Source organism: Physeter macrocephalus, chromosome 12 (genome assembly GCF_002837175.3).
Source record: "Physeter macrocephalus isolate SW-GA chromosome 12, ASM283717v5, whole genome shotgun sequence".
In the NCBI taxonomy this organism is placed as follows: domain Eukaryota; kingdom Metazoa; phylum Chordata; class Mammalia; order Artiodactyla; family Physeteridae; genus Physeter; species Physeter macrocephalus.
Window position 1 is genome coordinate 78501219 of NC_041225.1, and position 18769 is coordinate 78519987.

Here is an 18769-nt window from a genome sequence, read left to right on the forward strand (position 1 = left end):
AATGACCCACTCTTTACTAAAGAAGTAACATTTTCATATAAATAATTAAAGATTCAATCCAAAAGAAATTCCAAACTGTGCAAGTAGCCTTATCAGATCTGAAAATTCCTATGAGTAAATGAATATAGTGAGGAAAGAAATAAAATTTAAAAAATAACACAGAGAAAATGAATTTAAAATTAAGCATTACACATTTAAACTAAAGACAAATTTGAGGGAAATCCAAGTTTTAACAGATTAGACACTAACAGTGCTCTTTTCTATTTAAAATAATTCTCTTTAAAATCTACACAATTCAATAATGATAAGCCTTTGTTTTGTTTTAAATTAAAAGATAGAATTATTTAGTAGAGTCTCAATGTTAGCCTAAGACAAACTAAAAATAGTTCTGTTTAAAAGAATTAACAGAATGTTAAATTCATCATGATATCTATTTCATCACAAAAACGAATTCATCTCTGAATTCTCCTAAATAATAATTCTAAATGCGTGTGTACATATGTTTTGTATGTATGTACATATAATATACAGTATATATAGGCATTTAAATTTTTATAGAATTGCTATATATCTTATTAAAGCAAATTAATGACATTCTATAAACATAATTTATGAAGTGCAGAGCATATGTAAAAAGTTTTAAAACGGGAGGGGCCACAGCAGAGAGAGGCCCGCATACCACAAAAAAAAAACAAAACAAAACAAAAAAAAAATTAAATGTTAGCTTGATCATTTAAAATGAGAACAAGTAGGATATTCAGCCCCACCTATATTCCAAATAAAACAGTCATATTTTAACCACATTATACTGTAGCCATATTACATATATAACACGTTTATATATTTGAAAACAGGAAAGACTATAGAAAATAAAATGCTAACACTGATAATTACAAATCTTATTCTCTTACAATGGGTAAAACATATTAATAATTTAGGCATAACATGGATAATAAAATGTTATCAGAATTTAAGCATGGTACACTTATTTTAAATATATTAAATAATATAAATATGGTTCATTAAGAAAGTTTGTGTTTACAGAAGCATATATCTCACCAAACAATGGACAGAGATTTCAATGGTCTAAACGAAAAATTCCTAACAATATAATTCTTATTCACATGTTTATGTACCTAAACAATGGGAATTTATAAGAAATTTGTAAGGAATAACATTTTCTATTTGTGCAGAAAGCTTAAAATATGTTTTAAGACTGAATTTTCAGGGCTATTAAAATTCCAGTTTTATAATAATTCCAAAAAAATATAAAGTAAACTTACATTCTGCCAGCTTCTGCTTTTCTTCTAAGTTACCATGCTCTGTTGCTGATATTGTGGCAGAGAAGAGATGGGAAAAAAAAAAAAAAGTGGAAATTATTTTTATTATAATACTTTATATTTTATATGTGCATAAATAATGTATACATGCTATTGAGATTAATAAATATGCTAAACTTTAAAAAAGGCAGTTGAAAAATGCCATAATTTAGATTTTCATTTCATAGAAGATTTCCTAAATTTGTAGTGAAAAGGCTTACAAAGCGCAACAGGTGGGCCAGTATCCTGAGTTTGCAATCTCATCAGATAGGGAACAGAACTGCAACTGAGCCCAGAACAGAAGCTGCTTCAGTCTGTCATCAGAACCATGAAGTCAGCCTATTAGCCACCAAGCTAAGCACACAGGATGCCCACACAAGCCCCACTTCAACAGAGACCAAAACAGGAAGTAACTCTAGCTAGAAAGACCTTTTGGCCCATCATGAAACTTCTGGGATTAACAGGATTAATCAGATAAAGAAAATTGATCACTCACTCAGAAATGCCTATTTCAGATATCAGGTGAGGATCCGGGAGGCCAGCATCAGTGGGACCCATGCATTAACAATGCCCTCTACTGGGACACTGATAAATAAACGAGAATAGACTGTCCAGTTATCAGTCTAATCAGCAGTAAAATGAAAATTTTCAGGTTCTGCTATAGCATTTTCTCAATATTGCTTTATTTTATATAGAATAGATATCAACCTCAGCATTTTTCTGAAGAACTGGAGTAATCTTTCTTGAAATTCTAGAATTCATCTAAGACTCATAAAAACAGAGTTTTCAAGTCAGTATTTTACAGTTTAGAATACAAAGTTTATAAAAATCACTTTAGTAGAACAGATACTTTACCTGGTGGCTCTTTCTTGTCATAATACTGGTAGATCCCAATGTCTCTATCTGTAGAAAGGAAGAAATGACATTAGATTATGGTAAAAAGTTATGGAGAATAAGAAACCAACCCATACTGTACGGCAGGGTCGGTAGGGAAGGGAGGAGGGCAGAAACAATCTCTTTATGTTACTGGAAATAAAATACTTCAAAAGTATCTGGACATGGGTTTATCTATTCTAGGGATATTAAGGAACTGGATAGTTTATCAGTCCAGTTAGAAAAGAATTACACAAAACTAGAATGGCATGAGGAATGAAGTGGTAAAGAACTGACAACAAGGAAGACCAACTTTTTTCTCTCACGCTTCCTCTGATATTTTCACAGGGTGCTACCTAAAGAAACTACCACTAGCAAGGCCAAATGAAATCAGTGGATAGAATTCTGAGCTGTGGCTTTCTCTTCTCTAATTTAACTCGAGTCTAGTAGGGTATTTGGGGGAAATCTGCAGAAAAGAAAGGTTTAGAGGAAGGTGTGGATAAATTATCTGAAGCTTGTTTAGATTAAAAAAACCTTCCAAACCATTCAAATTCGGATGCTTTGCTAAGGTTACAAAAGCAAAGCTAGGCTTCCAAGATGCTGAGAGTGATTTAACCATGGAATCCGTTCCTGCAGTTGAATTACAGGAGAACAAAATAATTGTGTCCACTTTCTTCCTATCTGTGAATTGTGAAATATTTCTTTCTTTGAAGTAACATTTGTTTCCTTCCATGCAAAATAATTCTAGTTACTAACAAAAGGATACAACTATTTCTAAAGAAATGGAAGCAGTGCAGGCTGCCCCCTAGTGACTGACTGCTCCAAACTTTCTCAAACTGAATTGTAAAACTTCCTCAAAAAAGCTATAATTAAATTTTCAAATATAGTTTTCCAAAATAGTCAATCATGCGTACTTACTGAAGCTCTATTTTATTCATCATGGCACTAATTGGGACATATAATTTAAACAATGCAGTTTATTTCTGTTGGTTATATTGAAGATACCTAATAAGGAGTGCCAGGGAAAGGTCATGAGTAGGGCTCCTAGGGTACTGATAATATTTTATTTCTTGACCTGGGTGAAGATTTTATGGGTGTGTTCACTTTTTGATAGTTCAAAACATATCTTTTAAATCTTTACACTTTCAATACATATGTAATACTTTTAATAAAAAGATTCTTAAAAAATCCAAGAACCATATGTATTATGTACACAGGCCATAACCTGTGTACATAATGAATATTCCATCATTCCATGCATCCAAGTATTACAACTCTAGAATAGAACTATGAGGATAATAAGGGGTCCTGAATTCTATGCACAAGTCTGACCTACTGCATTTGGCCCAGAGTGGGGCTCTTAAAACCGAAGCAGGAATAGAAAGTCATCCACATAAGACGCACCTCACATGGAGTGCCAGAGCCTAAGCTGGATGAGGAAGGTGTCCATAGGGAGAGTCAGCCTGACATAGTATGTAAGAACACTAGCAGGGTGAGAAGCACATTCATAGGAGCAATGGCCTTCTGTTGGGTGTTAGAGGCTGAATAAAGTGAGGAGGACATCCACATACAGGGGCAGCCCAACACAGTGTGTCAGAACCTACACGGGGTGAGAAGGACATCCATGCAGGGAAGGGAACTGCCACAGAGACAGAAGACTGTCTGCATACAGGGTGATTTTAAGTAAATAAAATAAAGATATGGAAGCGTCAGGATCCCAGTGAGAAAGAAGTACAAATATAAAAAGAGAGAACATTAGAATGAAACCTGTGGTGATAGATTAGAATTTGAGGTACTGGTATGAACTCATGGTTTTCGATATATTGAGATACAGAAGTGAATGTGGATGCAAGTATGTGTGCATGCATACATACATACATTCCCTAAGCTCTGGCCACTGAGAGTACCTGGGAGCAGTGATACTCCAAGAGCAATGAGTGCACCTAAAGCACACCTTGGCTTCTAGATACTATTCTCCTCTAAAAGGAACCAAGCTCCTTAGAGAATTGGCTGATTCCAGCACTGAGGAAGGGAAAGTATAGTATAATAAGAGCCTGAAAGATCTGTTGTGCCAGAAAGAATGGAAATGCTCAAATATTGACAGGGACATGGCACAAAGACAGAGAAGCCAGCTTGCAAGGGGTCCCACTGGCCAGGGACAACTTAAACATCAAAATAAATAATGGTACTAATGGATTAAAATCATTGACTAAAACAGTACCTGAGCCCATAGGGATAAAATAAATTAAAAATATATTTAAAGTTTAATGAGGAATAAGATATTCACATATTTTCAAGGTACCTCCCTTACAAAATACTAATTAATTCCAAAGAAGAAAGTAACTTTGCAGTGGAGAAGCCTAGAAGACATCATCTTAACCAAGTGATCGTGAACATCATCAATAAAGACACGAATTGAAATTGTGCACCGCCTGTTAGGATGCATTGAGAATACAGCATCACTTCTGGAATATTCCCACCAGATATGCATAATTTGAACCTACTTATGAGGAAACTTCAATGATCTAAATTTAGGGACATACTATAAAATAAGTGGTAAAAAAAATCTTCAGAAGTGTTAAAGTCACAAAAGTTATAAATTTTAAAAAATTAAAAGGATGAAAGATTTGTTCCAGAATTAAAGAGAATAAAGAGACATGATAACTAAATGTAACATGCAATTCTTTTTTTTTTTTTTTAGGTAAGAAGCGGATTGATTTAGAGAGAAACACACTCCACAGACAGAGTGTGGGCCATCTCAGAGGGTGAGAAACGCACCAGGGTATGGGGTTGTCCGTTTTTATAGGGGTGGGTAATCTCATAGGCTAATGAGTGGGAGGCTTATTCCAGCTATTTCAGGAAGAGGTGGGGATTTCCAGGAATTGGGCCACCACCCACTTTTTTGATCCTTATGGTTGGTCTTGGAACTGTCATGACGCCTGTGGGCGTGTCATTTAGCATGCTGACGTGTTACAGTGAGTGTATACTGAGGCTTAAGGTCTAGTGGAAGTCGACTTGTCCACCATCTTGGGCCCATTTGGTTCTAATCAGTTTATGTCATGTCCCTGGGCTACGTCATTCTTTCAAAGGTTGTGCCCTGCCTCCTTCCCTCCTGTTTCATTCCCCACTCAGATATTTTACTCCCATATTCTTATGAGAAGCAGAAGGGCAATGGTCAATCTTCTGTAACTGCTTCAGAGCTGAGTGGGGGGTGTCGACCCTGCCTGTCATGGAGTAAAAATCTCTGGATGCCTGATCTAGGGGCCCCAGAGGCAGGCCAGATCCTTGTTTTAAGTCAGTATGGGCTGTAATCCTCACATAGCCATCATCTTGGTGTGGAACTGTTGTAACTGCTTCCATAGCCTTTCTATGAATCTCCTTGATGATGAAGCACTTTTTGTAACAGCATCAGAGTACAAAAATATCTATAAATGACAAAAGACTTAAAAGCCATGGTTAAACATCTGATTATAGTGTAATCAATAAAGAAAGTTGGTTACAATAACCATAATTCCAAATGATTACATTTAACTTAACATACCAAATAATCCTAGTTAAATATTTTTCTTTAAGATACCTCAGGGGACCTCTAAAGCACCCCAAAGTTAGCTGGAAATCAAAAGATACAATTAAAATTTGATATTTGGGAAGTTTGTCAAAAAGTTTTAAAACACTTGGTCAAATAAGATCATAGGTCACTGTGAGACAATACTTATTCCTTAACCAAAGTTACAAAAGATCTCAAAAGCAAATACAAGTCACTTAAAGGCAAAGAAACTCACACAATCTGTTGTCAAAAGCAGAATTTCAAGAATACTTTGGAGGCAGAAACCAAACCCAGTCTTGTTCTAGCCCATTCCTAACAAAATCCATTTACCCAACTAAATTCAATCCAGTCTTAGAAAATCCTGTTCATGCATAACTCTTTTCAGTATTTTTCATTCTTCACGCCTTCTTTTACTAAAAAAACCCATGTAATTCTGAACGAGAACCATTTGCTATAAAAAATGACATTGGAGGGACAATTGGTGAAACTCTGAGTATTAGATGGTAGTACTATTATCATTGTTAATTTCTTGATTTTGATGGTTATATAGATGATGTGGGACAACACATTTTCTATAGGAAATACACACTAAAGTATTTGGGGGTGGTGAGGCATCAGATCGGAAACTTACTCTAAAATGGTTCAAGAAAAAAAATTCTCTGTACTAACAAGTTTTCTGTAAAAGTCTGTGATTACTTCAAATTAGAATAGCATTTATCAAAAAGACAAGAAATAACAAGTGTTGGCAAGGATGTGGGGAATAGGGAACTCTTCAGCACTGCTGTTGGGAATGCAAATCGGTGCACTCACTATGGAAAACAGTATGGAGGTTTCTCAAAAAATTAAAAATACAACTATCATGTGATGCAGCAACTTCACCTCTGGGTATTTATCCAAAGAACATGAAAACACTAATTCAAAAAGATATAGGTACCATTATATCATGTTCATTGCAGAATTATCTACAATAGCCAAGATCTAAGTGTCCATCAATGGATGAATGGATAAAGACGACGTGGTATTTATACACAATGTACTACTACTAAGCCATCAGAAGAATGAAATCCTACCATTTGTGACATCTTGAATGGACCATGATGGCATTATGCTAAGTGAAATAAGTCAGAGAAAGACAAATGCCATATGACTTCACTTATATGCAGAATCTTAAAAACAAACAAAACACAAACTCACAGATACAGGGAACAGACTGATTGTCAGAGTCAGGATGGTGAAGGGGAAGGTGGGTGAAATGGGTGAAGGGGGTCAAAAGTTACAAACTTCCAGTTATAAAATAAACAAGTCATGGGGATATCATGTACAGCATGGAGACTATAGTTAATAATAATGTATTGCATATTTGAAAGTTGCTAAGACAGTAAATATTAAAAGTTCTTATCGCAAGAAAAAACTTTTGTAACCACGTATGGTGGTGGATGTTAACTAGACTTATCAAATCATTATGCTGTACACCAGAGACTAATATAATAAGTCAATTATACCTCAATTCAAAAAATACTTTAAATGTCAAGCATAATGAGAGCATGTAAGAGGGTTACTAACTTAGTCTAAATGGCAGGGAAGGCTTCTCTAGGTGACTTACTAAAGCTGTGCCCTAAAGAAGAAGTATGACTGCACACAGGTTCAAAGAGAAGAATGCCCCCAGCAGGGAGAACAGATACGCCCTGCTGAAGATCCAGTTGGGGCAGAAGATCTTACTGCCCCCTGGGGCCTTTGTGCACTACTGTCTTTGGTCACAGCATTCATTTCCTTTTTTCTATCATATTTATACACATTTCAATATAATTTGGTTTCTTGATTATAAAAGTAATGTGTTCACTGTATAAAATTGAGAAAATAAGGAAAGAACAAAAAAGTTTAATTTCCTGTATTTCCATTCTTCAGAGACAGCTATTAATAACATTTTGTTGTCTCTCAGAGTTTTTCTCTGAATGTATATTTATTACTAAATAAAAGTCTTACGCTGAAAATGATGTTTAACATTTTTGGTTTTAAATTGTTTTAACTATTGGATAAATATAAAAGATTATATATAATGTTTAAAAACAAAACACAAGAATATATGTAAAATTAAAAACATAAACAAATCTAAAAAAAGAACTTTCATTATATAAGTTCCAGGTGTACAGCATTAAAATTCGACATCTTGCACACTACAAAGTGATCACCACCACAAGTCTAGTTACCATACATCACCATACAGTTGCCCCTTTCAGCCATTTCACCCAACCCCTAATCCCCTTCCCTCTCTGGTAACCACTAATCTGATCTCTGTATCTGTGAGTTTGCTATTGTTTTATTTTGTTTATTCCTTTGTTATGTTTTTTAGATTCCACATAGCAGTAAAAATTATAGGGTATTTGTCTTTTTCCATCTGATTTATTTCATTGAACAAAATACCTTCAAGGTCCATCCATGTTGCTGCACAGGGCAAGATTTCATTCTTTTTTAGGGTATTATTCCATTGTATAAATATAACACATCATCTATATGCATTCATCCATCGATGGACACTCAGGTTGTTTCCATGTCTTGGCTATGGTAAATAATGCTGCAATGAACATGGGGGTGCATATATCTTTTCAAATTACTGTTCTCATGTTCTTTGGATAAATACCCAGAAGTGGAATAGTTGGGTCATATGGTATCTCTACTCTTAATTTTTTGAGGAATCTCCATATTGTTTTCCATAGTGGCTATACAAATTTATAGTTCCAACAACAGTGTGTAAGGTTCCCTTTTCTCTACAGCCTCTCCAAGAAATGTTATTTCTTGTTTTTTAAATAATAGCCATTTTAACAGGTGTGAGGTGGTATCTCATTGTGGTTTTGATTTGCATTTCCCTATTATTAGTGATGTTGAACATCTTTTCATGTGCCTGTTGGCCATCTGTATGTCTTCTTTGGAAAAATGTCTATTCTGATCCTCTGCCCATTTTTAATCAGTTTTTGTTGTTGTTATTGAGTTTATATTTTGGACTTATCAGATATATGATTGGCAAATGTCTTCTCCATATTGTTGGTGGATTCCCTTGCTGGGCAAAAGCTTTCTAGTTTGATGTAGTCCCACTTGTTTATTTTTACTTTTGTTGCCTTTGCTTTTGATGTCAAAAATCATCTCCAAGATCGATGTCAAGGAGCCTACCACCTATGTTTTTTTCTAGGAATTTTAAGATATCAGGTCTTACATTCAGGTCTTTAATCCATCTTCAGTTAATTTTTCTGTATAGTATAAAACAGTGGTCTAGTTTCATTCTTTTCCATGTGGCTATCCAGTTTTCCCAACACAATTTATCGAAGAGACCATCCCTTCTCCACTCTTGTTCTTTGCTCCTTTGTCATAAGTTAAATGTCCATTTATGTGTGGGTTTATTTCTGGTCTCTCAATTTTGTTCCATTGATATGTGTGCCTGTTTTTGTGCCAGTACCATACCGTTTTGATTACCACAGCTTTGTAGTATAGTTTGAAATCAGGAAGGGTAGTACCTCCAGCTTTGTTACTGTTTCTTAAAATTGTTTTGACTACTCGGGATCTTTTGTGGTTCCATACAAAATTCAGAATTACTTGTTCCAGTTTTGTGAAATGTGCCATTGGAATTTTGGTAAGGATTACACTGAATCTATATAGGCATAACTCTTTTACTGCACTTCACTTTACTGCGCTTTGCAGACATTGCTTTTTTGCAAATTGAAGGTTTGTGGCAGCCCTGCACTGAGCAAGTCGACAGGCACCATTTTCCAATACCATTTGCTTAATTCATGTCTCTGTCACATTTTGGTAATTCTTGCAATATTTCAAACATTTTAATTATTATTATTTTGTTACGGTGATCTGTGATAAGTGATCTTTGATGTTACTACTGTAATTGTTTTGGGGCACCATGAACCACACCTGTATAAGAAGGCTAACTTAAGTGATAAATGTCATGTGTGTGTTTTGACTGCTCCACTGACAGACTGTTCTCCCATCTCTCTCCCTCTCTTCATGCCTTCCTATTCCCTGAGACACAACAATACTGAAATTAGGCCAATTGATAACCCTACAGTGGCCTCTAAGTGTTCAACTGAAAGGAAGAGTTGCATGTCCCTCACTTTAAATCAAAAGTTAGAAATAATTGGCTTCCCTGGTGGCACAGTGGTTAAGAATCTGCCTGCCAATGCAGGGGACACGGGTTCGAGCCCTGGTCCGGGAAGATCCCACATGCTGCGGAGCTACTAAGCCCGTGCACCACAACTACTGAGCCTGTGCTCTAGAGCCCACGAGCCACAACTACTGAAGCCCGCGCACCTAGAGCCCATGCTCCACAACAAGAGAAGCCACCGCAATGAGAAGCCCCCGCTCGCCACAACTAGAGAAAGCCCATGCACAGCAACGAAGACCCAATGCAGCCAAAAATAAATAAACAAAAAAATTTAATTTAATTTAATTTTTAAAAAAAGAAATGATTAAGCTTACTGAGGAAGGCATGTTGAAAGTCAAGATAGGCTGAGAGCTAGGCCTCCTGAGCCAAACAGATAGCTAAGTTGTGACTGCAAAGGAAAAGTTCTTAAAGGAAATTAAAAGTGCTACTCCACTGAACACACAAATAATAAGAAAGTGAAGCTTTATTGCTGATATAGAGAAAGTTTTGGTGGCCTGGATAGATCATGCACAACAGTCCCTAAGCCAAAGCCTAATGCAAAACAAGGCCCTAACTCTTTCCAATTCTATGAAGACTGAGAGAGGTGAGGAAGCTGCAGAAGAAATGTTTAAAGATAGCAGAGTTTGGTTCATGAGGTTTAAGGCAAGAAACCGTGTCCAGAACATAAAGGTACAAGGTGAAGCAGCAAGTGCAGATGTAGAACCTACAGCAAGTTATCTGGAAGACCTAGCTAAGATAAAATTAATGAAGCTGGCTACACTAAACAATAAATTTTCAATGTAGATAAACAACCTTCTATTGAAAGAAGATGCCATCTAGGAATTACATAGCTAGAGAGGAAAAGTCAATGACTGTTTTCAAAGCTTCAACAGACAGGATGACTTTCTTGTTAGGGGCTAATACAGCTGCTGACTTGAAGTAGAAGCCAATGCTCACCAATCCTAGGGACCTTAAGATTCTGTTAAATCTACTCTATCTATGCCCTATAAATGGAACCACAAAGCCTGGATGACAGAAAATCTGTTTACAACATGATTTAATGAATAACTTAAGCCCACCGTTGAGACCTACAGCTCAGAAACAAAGATTTCTTTCAAAATATTACTACTCATTGACAATGCACCCGGTCACCCAAGAACTCTGATGGAGATGTACAATGAGATTAATGTTGTTTTTATGCCTGCTAGCACAAGCACAACATCCATTCTGCAGCCCATGGATCAAGGAGTAATTTTGACATTCGAGTCCTATGGTTTAAGAAAAACAATTCTTAAGGCTATAGCTGCCACAGACAGTGATTCCTCTGACGGATCTGGGCAAATTCAATTGAAAACCTTCTAGGAATTCCCTGGTGGTCCAGTGGTTAGGACTCAGTGCTTTCACAGCTGGGGCCCGGGTTCAATCCCTGGTCAGGGAACTAAGATCCTGCAAGCCATGTGGCATGGCCAAAAAAAAAAAAGGATAAGAAAAGAAAACCTGGAAAGGATTCTCCATTCTAGGTGCCATTAAGAACATTCATGATTCACGGGAAAAGGTCAAAATAGCAACATTAACAGGAGTTTGGAAGAAGTTGTTTCCAAACCTCATGGATAACTGAGGGGTTGAAGACTTCAGTGGAGGTAGTAACTGCAGATGTGGGGAAAACAGCAAAAGAACTAGAATTAGAAGTGGAGCCTGAAGATAGGACTGAATTTTGTTGCAACCTCATGAGAAAACTTTAACACTTAAGGAATTGCTTCTTATGAATGATCAAAGAAAGTTATTTCTTGAGATGAAATAAGTCTACTCCTGGTATAAATGCTATGAAGATTACTGAAATAACAACAAGGGATTTAGAATATTATGTAAACTTAGTTGATAAGGCAGCAGCAGGATTCTAGAGGATTGACTACAATTTTGAAAGAAGTTTTACTCTGGGTAAAATGCTATCAAACAGTACTACATGCTACAGAGAAATAATTTGTGAAAGGAAGAGTCCATCAATGTGGCAAACTTCACTGGTGTCTTATTTTAAGAAATTGCCACAGGCACCCCAACCTTCAGCAACCATCAACCATCAACACTGAGGCAAAACCCTCCATCAGCAAACAGATTACAACTTGCTGTAGGTTCATACGATATTTAGCATTTTTTAGCAATAAAATATTTTTTAATTAAGGTATGTATAATGTTTTTAAAGACATAATGCTACTGTACGCTTAATAGATGACAGTATAGTGTAAACATAACTTTTATATGCACTGGGAAACCAAAACATTTGTGACTCACTTTATGAGATATTTGCTTTTTTGGAGTGATCTAGAACTGAACCCACAATGTCTCTAAGGTATGCCTGTAGACAGCTTTGGGTAGAATGGACATTTTAACAAGATTAATGCTTCCAGTCCATGAACATGGAATATTCTTTCCATTTATTTATATATTTTTCAATTTCTTACATCAGCGTCTTGTACTTTTCAGTGTATAGGTCTTTCGACTCCTTGGTTACATTTATTCCTAGGTATTATATTCTTTTTGATGCAATTGTAAATGGGATTGTTTTATTTCTCTGATAGTTTGTTATTAGTGCATAGATATGCCACAGATTTCTGTACATTGATTTTGTATACAGCAACTTTACTAAATTCATTTATTAGTTATAGCATTTTTTTGGCAGAGTCTTTAGCGTTATCTCTATATAGTATCATGTCATCTGCAAATAGTGACACTTTTATTTCTTCCTTTCTGATCTGGATACCTTTTTTTCTCCTCACCTAACTGCTATGGCTAGGATTTCCAATATTATGTTGAATAAAAGTGGTGAGAAAAGACATCTTTGTCTTACTCCTGATCTTAAGGGAAAAGATTTCAGCTTTTCACTACTGATGTTAGCTTGGGTTTGTCATATATGGCCTTTATTATGTTGAGGTAAATTCTGCCTATAACAACTTTGCTGTAAGTTTTTAGCATAGATGGATGTTGAATTTAGTCAAATATTCTTTTCTGCATCTATTGAGATAATTGTACGATTTTTATCCTTCATTTTGTTAATATGATATATCATGTTGATTGCTTTGCGGGTGATAAAACATTTTTGTATCCCTGAATCCCACTTGATCATGGTGCACAGTCCTTTTAATGTATTGTTGGATTTGGTTTACCAATATTCTGTTGAGGATTTTTACATGTATGTTCATCAAGAATTGGCCTGTAATTTTCTTTTTTGTGTGGTGTCCTTGCCTGGTTTTGGTAGTATAAAATGTTTGAATGTTTCCCTCCTCTTCAACCTTCTGGAATAGTTTGAGAAAAACAGGTATTAAATCTCTGTTTTGTAAAATTCACCAGAAAAGCTGTCTGGTCCTCTATTTTTGTTTGTTGGGAGGCTTTTGATTACTGTTTCAATGTCCTTACTAGTAATCAGTCTATACAGATTTTCTATTTCTTCATGATTCAGTCTGTAAAGATTGTATCTTTCTAGGAATTTATCTTCTATGTTGTCCAATTTGTTGGTGTATAATTGTTCACAGTAGTCTCTTATGATCCTTTGCATTTCTGCGGTATCAGCTGTAACTTTTCTTTCATTTCTGATTTTGAGTCCTCTCTCTTTTCTCCTTGGTTATTCTAGCTAAAGGTTTGTTGGTTTTGTTTATCTTTTCAAAGAACCGGCTCTTTGTTTCACTTATCTTTATTTTTGTTTAGTCTCTATTTCATTTATTCCTGCTCTGATCTTCATTATTCCTTCTACTAACTGGGGCTTCATTTGTTCTTCTCTTTCTAGTTCCTTTAGCTGTAAAGTTAGATTGTTTATTTGGGATTTCTCTTGCTTTTTGAAGTAGGCCTATATTGCTATGACCTTCCCTCTTAGAACTCCTTTTGCTGCATCACATAGATTTTGATATGACATATTTCTGTTTTCATTTGTACCTAGGTATTGTTTGATTTCTTTGATGACCCACTGATTGCTCAGTAGCATGCTATTTAATATCCACCTTTTTGTGTTTTTTCCTGGCCTTTTCCTTGTGACTGATATCTAGTTTCACACCACTGTGGCCCAAGAAGTTGTTTAACGTGATTTCAATCTTCTTCAATTTACTGAGACTTGTTTTATGACCTAATAGTGATCTATCCTGGAGAATGTTTCTATGTGTACTTAAGAAAAATGTGTATTCTGCTGATTTTGAATGGAATGTTCTACATTTATCTATTAAGTCAATCTGGACTAATGTGTCATTTAAGTCCAGTGTTTCTGTATTGATTTTCTATCTGGATGATTTATTTGTTGATGTAAATGGGGTGTTAAAGTCCCCTAGTATTATTGTATTTATTTCAATTTTTCTCTGTCTGTTATTTGCTTAATATATATTGGTGCTCCACTGTTGGGTGCAAATACATTTATAAATGTTAATATTTTCTTGCTGGATAGACCCCCTTTATCATTATGTAATGCCCTTCTTTGTCTTTTATTACTGTCTCTGTTTTAAAGTCTATTTTGTCTGATATGAGTATAGCTAATCCAGCTTTCTTTTCACATCCATTCGCATGGAATATCTTTCTCCATCTCTTCACTTTAAGTCTGTGTGTTTCCTTTCAAGAATTACAAGAGAAGTAATTCTCTTGTAGGTAACCAATAGATGGGTCTTCTTTTTTTATCCATTCAGCCACTTTTGATTGGCACATTTAGTCCATTTGCATTTAAAGTAATAATTGATAAGTATATAATTATTCCATTTTGTTAAATGTTTTCTGGCTATTTTTGAAGTTTTCTGTTCCTTTTTTCTTCTCTTTCTCTCTTCCCTTGTGCTTTAGTAGTTTTCTCTAACATTATATTTAGATTCCTTTCTCATTTTCTTTAGTGTAGTTACTATAATTTTTTCCTTGTAGTTACAGTGAGGTTCACATATAACATCCTATTTAAATAGTGGCCTAAAAAAATAAATAAATAAATAAAATAAATAGTGGCCTGTTTTAAGTTGGTAACAACTTAAATTTGAACACATTCCAAAGTTTTATCTTTTTATCCCCCCAACATTTTATACTTTCATTGACACACTTTACATCTTTTTATTTTATGCATCCCTTAACTAATTATTGTAATTTTAGTTAGTTTTACTTCATTTGCCTTTTAACCTGTGTGCTTGCCTTATAAAAGTGATTGATCCACTACCTTTATTATATAGTTACCTTTTCTAGTGAGATTTTTACTTTTGTATATTTTCTTGTTATTAATTAGTACCATTTCTTTTCCTTTAAAATTAAAGAAGTCCTTTCAACATTTCCTATAGGGCCAGTAACAGATTCCTTTAGTTTTTGCTTATCTGGGAAACTCTTCATCTCTCCTTCAATTATGAATGATAACCTCATTAGGTAGAGAATCCTTGGTTGGAAGTTTTTTCTTTCAGCACTTTGAACATGACATGCCACTTCCTTCTGGGCTGTCAAGTTTCTGCTGAAAATTTCTGCTCATAGCCTTTATGGGGTTTCCCTTGTACATAATTAGTTGTTTTTTTCTTGTGCTTTCTGGATTCCCTCTTTACCCTTAACCTCTCCCATTTTAATTATAATGTGTCTTGGTGTGCATCTCTTTGGGTTCATCTTCTTCAGAATTTTCTGGGCTTCCTGGACCTGTTTGTTTCCTTTCCCCAAATAGGGAAGTTTTCAGCCACTATTTCTTCAAATAATTTTTCTAGCCCTTGCTCTCTCTCTCCTCCTTCTGGGACCCCTATAGTCCAAATGTTATTCTGCTTGATGTTGTACCAAAGATCTCTTAAGTTATCGTCACTTTTTTAAATTCGTTTTTCATTTTGTTGCTCTGTGTGGGTGAGTTCCATTGTTCTGTTTTCTAGCCCACTGATTCATTCTTCTACCTCATGCAATCTGCTGTTGAACCCCTCTAGCATATTCTTTAGTTCAGTTATAACTTCTGTTTATTACTTTCTTATATTTCCTATATCTTTGTTGAAGTTTTCACAGTGTTCATCCATTCTTCTCCAGAGCTCAGTAAGCATTTTTATAATCATTACTGTGAGTTCTTTATACACTAGATTTCTTACCTCCATTTTGCTTAGCTCTTTTTCTGAGGTTTTGTCATATTTTTCTAATTGGAATATATTTCTGTCTCATTTTGCCTAAGTCTCTGTGTTTATTTCTATGTATCAAGTAAACCAGTTATTTCTCCCAGTCCTTTCTAAAGTCCTTTCTATTTCTCCCTCTCCTTTCTAAAAGGTTAGAGGGAAAATTTCAAAATGGTGCTCACCTGCACCAGAACTATGAAGGTAGCCTGAAATTACAAAAATGCTTTGGCCAGTGTCTCAGTTCCCAGGGAATGTCTCAGTTGGTTCCTGCCTCTCTGGCAGATGCTTCAAGATTAGTAAGTGGGTCCCCTTCACCTATGGTCCATGTGCTTCTCAGTATGGTGTTTTTGTGCTGGTTTTCAGGTCAAGTGAGTTTGCACGCACACCCTTTAGGAGTGGGTTTTCTGTTCCCTACAGTTCTATAATTTCCCTAGACATATTCCCCATTGGTTTTCAAAGCCGGGTATTTTGGGCACTTGTCTCTCCTGTGCAGGATCTAAGGGTTGGGATGCCTGATGTGGAACCTGAATCCCTCACAGCTCAGAGAAAACATCCATACCTTTTTATCCCTCCCAATTGTGGATTAGTGTGGCTGGGATGTGGATTTTTCCCTTGGCAAGACTGTCTATCTCCTACCTATCTCAATGCTGTCCTTTTACCTTTTGTTGTAAAGGCTCTATTCATCCATTTTCCATATGTAGTTAAATTTATTGTGTCCGTGGGAAGAGGTGAGTTCAGGATCATCCTACGCTGCTATCTTGAAACTCCCCCAAGAACATTATCTTTTACTTCCTCTGTGCCCTTTACTATTTCACTTCCACTCCCTTCCTTCTCAGAGCTATACTAACTTTTGTGTTTATAATCTGATTTTCTTTATAGTATTACCACATATATTTGTCTCCTGAAACAATATATTATTTAATTTAGCCTGCTGTTTTTGAACTTCCCCTGCATGCAATCATACTGTATGTACTTTTCTGCACTTACTTTTTAAACTTTTTGCTCTATATCATATTCCTGACATTCATCTATGTTGCTGCATGCAGCTGTAATTCATTCACTTTCACTGTTGCATACATTTATCCATTCTCCGGATGACTGACATTTGGATGGTTTCTAGTTTCCTGCATTACAAACAGTACTATTATGAACATTTTTGTACGTTTCCTGGTGCAAAAGTTATCAAGGCTTTCACATATCTAGGAGTGGAATTACTGGTCAGTAGGCAACATACATCTTCAACTATACTAGATGATACCAAATTGTTTCCTAAGAGGCAGGACCAATTCATACTTTCGCCAGCAGTGAAATAAGTTCACTTTCTTGTTTTTTTTTCTATTTTCCGACACAATTTCTTTTACTCTTTTGAGTTAAAAAATTTTTTTCTGCTACTTATTTTAATTTCCGCAAGATTAATATAGTTTTCAAATGTTTCCCAAAACATCTATATTTCCTTTCTTGCTGTTCATATTTTGAAGTGAGGCACTACAGAGCTCAATATACATGAATAATGCTTGCCAACTGTTGGGTTTCACTGACCACTCAGGGACCAGGGTATTTCACCAGAGGACCAAGTCAGAAATCAATGTAGATAGGGCTTCTCTCTGGGGCCATGCAGTCTCTCCAGAGAGGAGCCCCTCAGCTTCTTCTTTCATGGAAAGTGTACAGCTGCCTGTGACATTCTCAGATTAAAATTAATCTGATTATAAGAGGATCAAGAGGCCCTCACCCATTAGTATGTAGGCTTTTGCTTCATCCCTGTTTTCAGTTCAGCACCTCTCCTGTCTTCTTCCACTACAGCTAGTTTTGAACCTCCCTAAATTAAGTATTTCCACAGTATGAGAAGTATCTCACTGCTTCGTACATAGATTTTCAACTCCCTTTCTTATCACCCCATGCCACAACCCTATCCTTCCGCAATACCTGACTCCTCAAATAACTGTACCTCTCTAGAGTTTTGAGACCCAAATTGGTTGTCACTGGAATTCTCCATAAACATTTGATATTCAGATTTTTAACCTTTGGTAACTCCTCCATCCCTTGCAAAAACTATTCAACAGAAATTGTCTCCTCTCCTAGTCTTTCAGTCCTTGTAGGTTTATACCCTTTTTTTTCTTAAACATCTTTATTGGAGTATAATTGTTTTACAATGTTGTGTTAGTTTCTGCTGTATAACAAACTGAATAAGCTTTATGTATACATATATCCCCATATACCCTCCCTCTTGCGTCTCCCTCCCACCATCCCTACCACACCCCTCTAGGTGGTCACAAAGCACCGAGCTGCTCTCCCTGTGTTATGCAGCTGTTTCCAACTAGTGATCTATTTACATTTGGTAGTGTATATATGCAGATGCTACTCTCTCACTTCATCCCAGCTTACCTTTCTCCCTCCCCATGTCCTCAAGTTCATTCTCTATGTCTGCGCCTTTATTCCTGTCCTGCACCTAGGTTCATCAAAACCTTTTTCTTTTTCAGATTCCATCTACATTTGTTAGCATACGGTATTTGTTTTTCTCTTTCTGACTTCCTTCACTCTGTATGACAGACTCTGGGTCCATCCACCTCACTACAAATAGCTCAATTTCATTTCTTTTTATGGCTGAGTAATATTCCATTGTATATACATACGACATCTTCTTTATCCATTCATCTGTCAATAGACACTTAGGTTGCTTTCATGTCCTGGATATTGTAAATAGTGTTGCAGTGAACATTGTGGTACATGATTTTTTTGAATTATGGTTTTCTCAGGGTACATGCCCAGTAGTGGGATTGCTGGGTCGTATGGTAGTTCTATTTTTAGTTTTTTAAGGAAC

At 35.8% G+C, this 18769-nt stretch overlaps 1 protein-coding gene across 1 annotated transcript in view; it reads right to left on the bottom strand.

Moving 5' to 3' along the window:
* WDPCP (WD repeat containing planar cell polarity effector) overlaps window positions 1–18769 on the bottom strand; it is a 460096-nt gene that overhangs the window by 332277 nt on the left and 109050 nt on the right. The window contains exons 4-5 of the mRNA XM_055088850.1: window positions 2175–2222; window positions 1284–1328 (exon numbers count right to left, since the gene is read on the bottom strand). Of these exons, the coding sequence (XP_054944825.1) occupies window positions 1284–1328; window positions 2175–2222 (93 nt within the window). The remainder of the gene's footprint in view (window positions 1–1283; window positions 1329–2174; window positions 2223–18769) is intronic.